The sequence below is a fragment of the Furipterus horrens genome, unplaced genomic scaffold (genome assembly GCF_987537825.1).
Source record: "Furipterus horrens unplaced genomic scaffold, mFurHor1.1.pri manual_scaffold_3, whole genome shotgun sequence".
NCBI lineage: Eukaryota > Metazoa > Chordata > Mammalia > Chiroptera > Furipteridae > Furipterus > Furipterus horrens.
The window spans coordinates 179150549-179161951 of NW_028327173.1; the positions used below are offsets into that span (position 1 = coordinate 179150549).

General features: G+C 42.5%; 1 protein-coding gene across 1 annotated transcript in view; it reads right to left on the reverse strand.

Moving 5' to 3' along the window:
- Nucleotides 1-5832, reverse strand: part of CCDC175 (coiled-coil domain containing 175) — a 58744-nt gene extending 52912 nt beyond the window's left edge. The window contains exons 1-3 of the mRNA XM_090270941.1: nucleotides 5676-5832; nucleotides 3710-3795; nucleotides 961-1072 (exon numbers count right to left, since the gene is read on the reverse strand). Of these exons, the coding sequence (XP_090127067.1) occupies nucleotides 961-1072; nucleotides 3710-3795; nucleotides 5676-5832 (355 nt within the window). The remainder of the gene's footprint in view (nucleotides 1-960; nucleotides 1073-3709; nucleotides 3796-5675) is intronic.
- Nucleotides 5833-11403: the final 5571 nt, after the last annotated feature.

Genomic DNA, 11403 nt, shown 5'->3' on the forward strand with positions numbered 1-11403 from the left:
TGTGCACTGTATGGCCGTTGCATTCAAAATACTGAGCAATAGAACAATGAATCTGCATCAAATTTTGCATTAAGCTTGAACATTCCTCCATGGAAACAATTTGGATGATTCAGAAGGCCGCAGCTATGAGCAGCTGGTGATTGGCAGCTTTATTACAACACACTTGCTCATGCATCACATCTTATGCAGTTTTTTTGTGAAATATCAAATCACCCAGGTGACTCAGTCCCCAATAGCCCAGATTTGGCGCCCGGCAACTTCTGGCTTTTCCCCCCAAACTGAAATCATCTTTGAAAGGGAAGAGATTTCAGACTGTTGATGATATTCAGAAAAATAAGATGGAGCAGCTTATGGTCACTGGGAGAACTGTGTGAGGTCCCAAGGTGCCTACTTTGAAGAAGACTGAGGCATCATTGTGCTATGTACAATGGAATATTTTTTAAAAGAAGAGAAATTCTGACATATGCTACAACACAGATGAACCTTTAAGACATTATGCCAAGTGATAGAAGCCAGTCATAAAAGAACAAATATTGTATGATTCCACTTATATGAGGTACCTATAGTAGCCAAACTCAAAGACAGAAAGTAAAATGGTGATTTGGGCCAGTCAAGCTGCTTAACTTAACTGGATAAATATCAATTTGGAATGGGCTGATTCTATATATCTTCAGTCTGTTCAGACACTAAATTACATAAATTTAATATATATATGTGCATATATATATATATATATATATATATATATATATATATATATAATTTCCACTTAAAATGTCAGAAAAATTATTTAGGATCTTACTGTGTTAGTGTCATGTACTCCTTCTAACTATATTTTGACATGAAATAACTAAACAAATCTTATGTAATCATAAATTAAACTCATCTTTTCACAAAAACTTGGCTTTATTTATTTTTTTACCATAAACTGAATTTCTACAGTTATTAACTTCAAAATACCTTCCAATTCTGTGCTAATGTTATTGGGAAGGGTTTCCAATAGGAAATATAGTCTGCTGAGTTCCATGCTTTCAATTTCCAGAAGATCAATTGTGGCTTTTCTCATTTCTTCCTAAAAATTTAAATTACATATTAAAATAATAAAGATTACTTCCTAAACAATGCCCTATAAATGTTTTCAAAGGTAAACAACTGATTTTCATTAAATGCCTTCTGCTGCTATTTTTATTTGAAAGAAAAAGGAAAAGTATCTACAATCAGTTTTTAAGGAGTCATTGTTAGTTTATCTTTCAATTTCTGTTTATTTTGTTCTATTCAGAAATCACCTTTCTCTAGGTGTTTCCTTTTTTGTTTCAATCAATTTTGAGACAAGACTCCAACAAAAAGGGTGACATTAATAAAGCTACTTAATTAAAAAATAGAAAATGCCTATAAAAATATACTTAGGTTTACAAAGAACAATGTTTCTCTTAAATATACCAACGAATGCAAACAAAAAATCAGTGGGCATGTGGTTATTATTATTATTAATTTATAATTTTGGGGATGGGACTAATTGAAAAGAATTCAAAAATATGTTCATGGAAAAACAGATAAATTATCTTTTAAATAAATGGTGCTACTGGCTGTATACTATATGACCTGATAAAATACCATTCTATTTTATGAACATTGAAAATCAGGTTACAAAATTGTATTGGGCTCGCTGAAAAGTCCGTTTAGTTTTTTCCATAAAATGAAAGATGCATTTTTCATTTTCACCAATAACTTTATTGAGTTGGATATTCTGAGTATGTCAGCTGTCCCCTGCTATTGGCTTCTAGTGGGTAGAGGACAGGGGTGCTGCTAAACATTTTCCAATGCACAGGACAGCCCTGCAGCAAAGAATTATTTGGCCAAAATGTCAATAGTACCAAGAAACTTTGCAAACCACTTCTGACACATTTGGTCAGTCATAGCACATTCTCCATATACTGAACAAATCTTTTTTTGCATTTCAGTTATGTTTTTACCTTTTTTGAAATTATTTAAAGCATAATACACTGAAAATGTTGCATATTTTCCTCCATCTTCAATATTAAAATGGCTACACAAAAATTCACCAATTTTGATGTTTTTTTATAAATGCATGCTGATATGACAGCTGTCACAATACAATCTACCAAAATTGTATTGGTAAGTTAAAGACATGAAGTTAAAGACAACTAAGCACTACTAGAGCCATCCTAACTTTTTGGCCAACCCAATATATATTGTATGACCACTTTTCTATAAAATTCAATACAGGCATCATCTACACCCTGAAAATAGGAAGAACATTCATCAAGGAGGTAATGTGATTATTTTAGAGTGGTGGGATCATAATGGATTTTGCTTTCTTCTTTTTGCTTGTCTCGTCGGCACATAAAGTATAATTCTTGTCTCGTCGGCACATAAAGTATAATTCTATTCTACACATACCGTCGTTGGCAGCCGTCCGTCTCGAGAGACGATGGTGTAGCTTCTTAAGAGTCTATCTGCACCGCCAAGAATGGCTGTGCAGTCCGACTCGGGAGTGACACGGTATCTGTCTCCTCCCGTGTTGAATCGACATCTTGTGATGACGCTGGAGTGTCCTCTCCAGTGAAGCTGAAGCTACAGAGCCTGGGCAGGGTGATATGGAGGGTCTGCTGTTGCCCATGCAGCAGACCCCCCCTCTCTTCGCAGCTGAAGGGTCCAAGGGAAAGACGGAGTCAATACAGCTTGGCTTCAGGTGCGCCGCAGGAGTTGCCGGTGTTGACTACAACGTCAAACCGCCTTAGGGACTCCGGCTCCGGATTTTCTGTCGGGGTTTACTCCCTTAGCCTTTCCCCTAAAGAGGTATGCCGCAAGGCAGCGGAGGTTTTTTGAAGTCAGAGTTTTCCTTCTCTGATGTGCCCTGACTGGAAGATCGAACCAGCGACACTTAGCTCGCAGGCCGACGCTCAATCCACTGAGCCAAACCAGCCAGTTATATATACAACTATATAATTACATAAAATATAATTGTAATGAGATTAACTTTTATCAGCGGTTTGTAGACCCAAACTCATTTACTTTACAGCCATATTTCTATATTTTTAGATATTTAATATTTAGTATATTCTTACTCAATATTTTTTAAATCAAATGAAGAGGCTTCACCATTCCAACCCTGCTGAGGAGGCAATGTAAACATCATCCAGGACCAAACAGAGAAATGATTGTGACACTTCAAAGAGGAATTAAACATTTATTTGGTTACTAAAACCAAAACAATCTCTGTTCATTTGTTTTCACTGAACAGCATGGTCTAGTTCAATAAAAATTTTCACCAGTTATATAAGGAACTGCTTATAGAGAGCAGAGTTCATTGGCATACACATGCAGTATTTTCAGACGTTAAGTAATGCTTTCACACTGGGGTCCCAAGCATTTGCCCATTTCGCTCACCCCTTAACTTAGCTCTATTATCACCAGTATCTCTCCTCCTTTACTGGCTTGCCCCATTCCATAGCACAGGTCTTAATTCAGTGTTCTGCATGGAAAATCAGGCAATAGTCCTCAGTTAAGCAACACTGGTTAAAATGCTTAGCAAACTGAGAGAGAAAATTTTTTTTTTTTTACTTAGGGTAGATATTTTCCCTGCTTATCTATGAAAATATTTTGAACAGAGTTGGTGCTAAATTAATGTTTGGTGAGGAAATAAGTGGAAGACTAGAAAAAAGGCTCTCATAAGATAATACAATACCAGTTTCTTGACAGCGACAGCAATGTCATTAAGAAAGATCCTAGCTTCTTCATTGTATTTAAAATAGTCACTTTGCAGTGATCGTTCTAAAAAAACAAAAAACAAAATTAAGATCTCTTATTCATCTGTCCAAATCTTATTTAACCCTCAGTGCTTACTCAGCTGGAAATTACATTTTTTAATCTGTGAATTTCTATAGTACTTTATACAAATCTCTTTTGTACTTGTCCTTTTCTATTTCATAGTAGTCTAATTTAGGTATATATTGTATGCCCCTTGAGGACAAACTCCCTTAAGAGTCTATATTTGGTTCTGGTTGGTGTAGTAGCTCAGTTGGTTGGAGCATCGTCCTATAAACTGGAAGGTTCTAGGTTTGATTCCCGGTCCGGGTACATAGCTAGGTTTTGAGTTTGATCCCAAGTTGGGGCATGTATGGAAAGCAAGCAACCCATGTTTCTCTCTCTCTCCGCCCCCCTCTCTTCCCTTCCCCTCTCTCTAAAACCATTAAACATATTAGAAAAATGAAGTCCATCTTCGCATTTCTCATGGTAGAAAGAGGGATGTGTATAGGGTAGGACAAAAATTTAACAAACATTTATGAAAGGGACAAATATAAGAAGCATATAATGTAGGTTTAAGAATGTTATCGTGTATATTTGTATGTATACACACACACAATTTATATCTTAGAGTATTTTTGCCCAAAACCACAGTTAATTAACTGTATAAAAGTTGAAGTTGATTCTTATAAACTTATGATGATTTCCATTTCCCAGGTAAGACTTCTAAGTCTTGGAGGTCATGTCATATGTTGTAGGTCACAGAGCCCATCATTAATTGAGTCTGGATTCAGATGCAAGTGGTGTAACTCCAGGGTCCATGCCCTTAATGGCCCTATTCACCTCTCAGAAGAGTAAATAGCAATTACTGCCCTCAGTTCCAGGGAACTTGGATTCTCTTACTGAACTAAGCTCTCAATCCAAGTGAAAATCAGTTACCCAGTTTGCAAGCAAGTGTGTGTTAGGCAGAGACAGACATTGCCTGCTATTTCCTTTCCTTCCTTTTAAGGAATGAATGAAAACACAAGCTTGTTCCCACTTACGAATGGGCTGGAGAGCAACATATTTTATAACTCAAACTCAGGACAAGAGGTTCAATGAAGTTTTTTCCTAAGAAAAGCTCTCCGAGGGTCCAAAAATAATTAGCAAAAAAATTTTTGTGCCTAATTACTAGTATTGAATGGATATACTGACTTCAATGACTTTGCACACAGGTGAATCATTTAGGTCTCTTCAGTGGTCAACAGTTTTACTGAAACAATTCTCTGAACTTTCAAGAACTGTGAAGTTAAATTAGTTCGTGTAAGAAGGAAAAAAGAAACTATCCCAAACTAAGAGTAACATTATGATAGATGCAATGTGATTATCTAGAAACAATGAGACAATGAGTAAAGCGATGGTTTTATGAAGCACCGTTCCTTGGACTATGTCTTACCTTAAGCTTAGGTGACTTGATCACAGGTTCAGCTTCTAACCAAGGGAGTGTTTTAAGCTGCCCCCCCCCAACCTGTGCCTAATACAACAACAGCTTCATAAACATTCCCTTTCTTGTTTGCCTGTTAAATTTCTCAGTTTGTAAAGAAAAGTTAAGAAGGAAAAAGGTAGAACTGAATGCATAATCTAAATGCAGGTGGGCACTCCAGTTGCAGGCAAATGGCAACGGCAGGGGAGTTCAGGATTTGTCACCAGCTACCAGTGTGAGTTGGGCCAAGTCACTCCAGTGGCACTACAGAAAGAAGACAGCCCTAACCCCCACCCTATGGCTCCTCTCCTGTCTTCAGGACCTGAGCCTGAAAAGGCTCTGCCAAGCCAGGGATGCCCTGGGTTCAGGAGGAGGGTTCCCGCTGAGCGCAGCCCAGGGGCCACCTATCAGGGGACCTCCCTCCCAGCGCCCGCGAGAGTCTCACCCACAATCAGGAGCTGCTCCAGCGCTGCGGCCGCGACCGTGGAGCCCAGGGTGGAGGGGAAGGTGCATAACTCCAGGGAGGGGCCGGTGGAGACCGCGGCAGGCCGCAGCATCTTCTCGCAGAACCCCAGCTCAGGGGACCAGGAGCGCAGCGCCATCTTGCGGCTCCCGAGCCCCGCCCACCGGCCAGAGCCAGGGACTGCCGTTGCCACGGGCAACCAGGACGTCGACCGTTGGCCGAAGCGCAGGCTGGTGGCCTTCAGTTCAGGTAGGGTAGGTACTTCCACGGGTCTCTGAATTTTCCACAATAATTAAGCGATCCCGGAATGATGAGTTCCTCTTTAGCTGTCCTCTTCTTCTTCATTTCCATTTCGTTAGGTCTGAACTTCGTTGGACCTTTCTCCTGGACCCCTGCCGTCGTGATGATGATCACCTGTAAACTTGTCTCTGTGTCAGGCACTACGGGAGGAGCTTAATTTCCACAATGGCTATGTGAGGCAGGTTCTTTTATTATCTCCACCTTTACAGACACGCACTAGTGGTTTTAGATGGGCCCAGGTACGTACTCACCTGTAAGGCATTTTGTACTTTTACAAAATGTCCCTTTTGTAACTGCTTCTATGACTTATTTAGTCTATCATAACTTTTCAGGGAGATTATTATGGTTATCCTATTTTATTCATCTTCTTCTTTTTTTTCTTTTTCAGAAAATCGTACCAAGGAAAGAGATTCAATGACCTTGGGGATAACGTCTGGCCCAGCCCTTGGAAGTGGACAGTGGCAGAGCAGTCCTTCCAGTGCCGGGCGTGGGCACCATTACATCTGCCAGAGCTGCCTTGTGGCTCAGCAAGCAGGGCCTGGAGTGGGGCTGGGGCGCGGAGCCCTCTGTGCTGGTACAAACTTGCCTTTCTATTCCATCCCAACCTCACTTCTGTGACTAAATTGTATGAAGATTTATATATTGCAAAAAATGTGGGGATTCAAATGTGTTCCTTAGATAAATTGTATTTTACTGGAGGGTAAGTCTAGATACTGGAGGAACAGCAGGCCCTCAAACGAATCCTTATGCAATTCTTTCAAATTATTTTCACTGAGGGTTAGTTTCTCTACCCAATGGTATCACTTCCAGGTCTATTTATCAATGTAAGAAATTGAGTTCTTTAAAAATTTAAGATGGTGAAGGTGTTGTGGTCTAGCCTCTGTAGAGCTCATTATTGCAGGTACAGAGCTCACATAGATTCACGGTAGCATTCTGTTCCAAATAAGGTCACATTTTGAGATACTGGGTTTGGGACTTCAATTCAACCCCTTTCAGGGGTGGGGGTGGGGGACACAATTCAACCCCTAACACCATCCCAGGCCTCACACTGGCCCTTACACCAATGTAAAGACTTTTCTTCCCAAGCAGAGCCCAGACCTCCTTCTTCACTGTTTTCCACTGTAAGGAATTACTGCTGAGAGAAGTAGTGGGGCAGCTCTTCCCTTACTTGAATGCACACGAGAGTGCATTTGCTGCTGTAGAGTCCTAGCGACAGCCAGGTTATCCCTGAGTAGGGCATCTCTGAGCAGATGCAACCTGAGAGTTATCTGTGTAAATTCAATTCTACTTGAGGGAAGAGGTTAAAGAGAATAAAGGAAGACAAAGGATGGAGCCCAGGCAGATTGGCTCTTTTGGCAAATAGGAGGAAGATGACAGGGAGCCAGTGAAGGAAGTGAGGAAGGAAGAGCCAGAACCAACTAGAAGGTGAGTTTCTAGAGAAGGGTTGAGAAAACTGGGTATCGGTGTCAAATTCTGCAGGAAAGGAGGCGGGTGGGAATGGGGCATGAGAAAAGGCCATTAGAAGATGTAGAGGAGGTGATTTGAAATTTGGGGTGAAGAAATGCATTATAGTCAAGATGTAGACCATACTTTTAAGAAGTTGGGTAATGAAGGGATGCAAAGAGGTAGGGTGGCAAAAGGGTTTAGGAAAAGCATGAGTTCTGAGGAACACGTGGAAGGCATAGGTGAGGGAGAAGCTACTTGAGGAAGGTCCTTGAGGGGGTAGAAAGGAATGGGATTCAGAGCAGCAATGACTTACTTATATTTTTATTCTCCAAATGGGCTCTGGAAATTCTCAACTGCATCCATCAGTCCTATAGTAAGCACTCTGATGCTGGCCCAGAGGCACCAGAAAACATGTGGATGGTGAACATGACTTTTATTGGGCAGAGTGCCCCAGATATTAGAAGGAAACTCCAGAAGTTAGATGCAGCATTAGGAATGAATCCCTCTCAGCTGGTGGACACAGCCTTTAAAGATTACAATTCCTAGGAAGCAAGAAAGGTCAAGCAAGCCATGATGTTCTTAGAAACAGAGAGGTGAGGCCAAAGGAGTAAGCAGGACCATAAAGGAAGGAGAGACTCGGCTCACCAGGTGCCAATCAATATGCCTAATGCAAGGAGGAGGGCCATTGGAGAAGGGAATGCCAGAAACACAAAAAGAAAAATAGAAATGAGAACCGTCACCGAGAAATGCTAAAAGGTGAGGGGACTCTGATGATGAATGAGGAGGCCCGGGGGTTCCCTGGACATCTCCTGATCTATTACTACTTCCCACAGGAGCCCCAGGTACAGATGATGGTGGAGAACAAACCACTTGATTTCCTTGTAGATATGGGAGCTACATACTGGGTGTTAAATACGAAATTGACAAAGACAAGTTCAAATGTAGTAATGGGTACTGGGATGGTTGGACTAGCTTGGGGACCAGAGAATTGTATGTAATTTCTCTGCATGCCAGACTATCTCATTCCATTGCTGGGCTGAGAGTTACTTTGCAAATTATGTGCACAGATAACTTTTTCTCCTGAAAAACAGCTATTATGTGTAGCGGTCCCACTGGAACATGATCTCCAGTTCCACGTGCTCATGATTTGCCTGGAAGGTCCCAAAGGTGAACTCTTCCCACTTGAGCTTTAGGAGCAGGTCAATCAAATCCTTTGGGCTGATGGGACCCAGGTAAAATGGTTAACATCTAACCCATAAAAGTTAACCTGAAAGAAGGGGTCCAGATACCACAGAAGAAGCAGTATCCCCTAAGAAGGAGGCTTTGGAGGGGATTCAGCCAAAAGTTTTTAAAACTGGGACTAATTCAGCCATGCCAGTCTCCCTATAATACCCCCATTTTACCACTTTAAAAAACTTCACTCTGATGAATATCAGTTTGTTCAGAATCTTAGAGCCATAAATGACATTGCTCAGGATATTCATCCTATGATACCTAACTGCTATACTCTGTTGACCATGGTGCCTGGAGATAGCGAATGGTTCAGTCTTAGAATTAAAAGATGCCTTTTTCTCCATCCCAATTGATGAACAGGCTTGACTGCTGTTTGCCTTTGAATGTCAGGACCCAGGAACAAAAGCCATGCACCAGTGCTGCTGGACCATGCTGCCCCAAGGACTTAAAACTCCTCGACTATATTTGGGGAAATATTGACAAAAGACTTAAGGGATGTTCCATTGAAATCAGTTCTTTTGCAATGCGAAGACGACATATTGATACCTGGCAGCACCTATGAGGACTGTTTGCTCAGCACCATCACAGTCCTAAATCATTGGGCAAAAGGGAATAGAAGGTGTCTCCTCACAAGGCTCAGATTTGCAAACAGGAGGTGGCATACCTGGGATTTCAACTGAAGCAAGGTACTAGGAGTTTGATGGCGGATAGAAAACAAGCAATTTGCTACGCTAAAGTCCCAGAGACCCAAAGGCACCTTTGTGGGTTCTTAGGGAATATAGGGTTTTGCCAAATTTGGGTTCCAAACTTTGGACCTATATCAAAGCCACTGTACAATTCTTTGAAAGGACTGGACTCTGAACCCTTTGAATGGACAAGGGGGTATCAGGTAACATTTGATACCTTAAAAGAAAAGTTACTTTTGGCTCCTGTGCTAGGATTGCCCAATTTACAGAAGCCTTTCAAATTATATGTTCATCAAAGGCAGGGGATTGGACTGGGGTTACTAACCTAGACTCCAGGAAACACTCCCTGACACATAGCCTACCTCTCAACGAAGTTGGATCACATGACAAAGGGATGCCACCATGCCTCCGAGCAGTAGCAGCTACCTGTGACATCTTGCAGGAAGCTTAGAAGTTTACTTTGGGACAGCTGACTACAGTGCTGGTGCCCCACCAGGTCGTGACTCTACTGGGACAAAAAAGAGGGTAGTGGCTGACAGCAGGGCGCATGGGCAAATACCAGGCCATTCTTCTAGACAACCCAAATGTTACCTTGCAAACTACCACAACCTTGAATCCGGCCATTCTGCTCCCAGATGTGGAGGGAGATTCAGCCCTCCAGCATGACTGCTAGAAAATTTTTGACCAAGTTTATTCTAGCAGGCCAAATCTACTCGACCAGCCACCGGCAGCGCCAGACTGGGAGCTGTATATAGACAAGAGCAGCTTCATGGAGAACAGCCAGTGACGAGCTGGGTACGTGGTAGTCACCACAGACAAGGTAATAGAAGTTGAAGCCCTTGTACCAGAAACCTCAGCACAAAAGGCTGAACTGATAGCCCCCACAAGAGCCTTAATGCTGTCCCAAGGAAAGAAGGTTAACATATTCACAGACTCCAAAAATGCCTTCATGGAAGTCCATGCCCATGGAGCAATATGGAAGGAGAGAGAACTCTTAACCTGTGTATGTCAAACAAGGGAACTATGTAACTGTGAAGAAGATTCTTAAGAAAGGTCAGCTACTTTTCTTGGAAGCAGTATGGCCAAGAGGAGGGAGAAGGCCTCTCAGGTTTCTGCTTTAACAGAGGAGTTCACATTGCCAGAACTCAACTGGCACTCATGAATTTACAGGGATGCCAGGCCCTGTGGCCTCTCTGGGAAGCCTGCAGCACCCTCGTCCCCACCTCTTTTAACACCCTGCCCCCATCCCACAACTCTTGGGCAGCTAGAGTCTGGGCCACGCAGGTGTGCAGCCCAAATCCTGCCTCACTGTGAGGGGTAAGGGAGGCACAGTGAGAAGCAGTTGTCCCCTCTGCAGGGGAAGAAGATGACTTGGTCCCTGGTGATTCTGGGGAGAAGTCTCACACTTCTGCTGATACCGCCAACCCAAGACTAGTAAAGCTGCCTAAATGAAGGTTGGAACATGAGGCGGGGGAGGGATGATTTGTTGTTAAGGGGCCCGTGCATAACACAGCTGTTAAGAGTGACACAGCTGCCAATTGTGACACAACTGCCAGTGTTGGCTCCTACTCAGCATGTGGTGCCAGCATCCAGCTTATTTGGATCACTTGCTCTGTCCCAATTGCCTTTGTTGCTTACAGGACCTTGGACCTGTCCCTGGCATGTCTGGGCTGCCCCTCTGGAGCCCACGGCTCCTTTTCACATGGCAGCTGTTGTGGCTGCTGGGCCAGGTGGCTCCAGCTCAGCCTCCTGCCCCAGACCCTGTCCTGCTGGCCTCCATTCCCCTGGGGCCCCCTGAGCCCTGGCCTTCGGATCAGCAAACACCCCAACTAAAGACTTATACATCTGAAGACTTTGAGTCTTCTTTTTTTACACCAGTTGGATGGGAAAATGAGAAGACAGAAGCCCATGGTGAAAAGGAAGAGCAGGAGCCACGTGAGCTCACCCCAGAAGTGCCAGGCTATGGGTATAAGAACCATCTCATCTTCGCTACAACTTTGATTATAGTAGCCATGTTTTTAATACTAATTTTCTATCTCATTGCA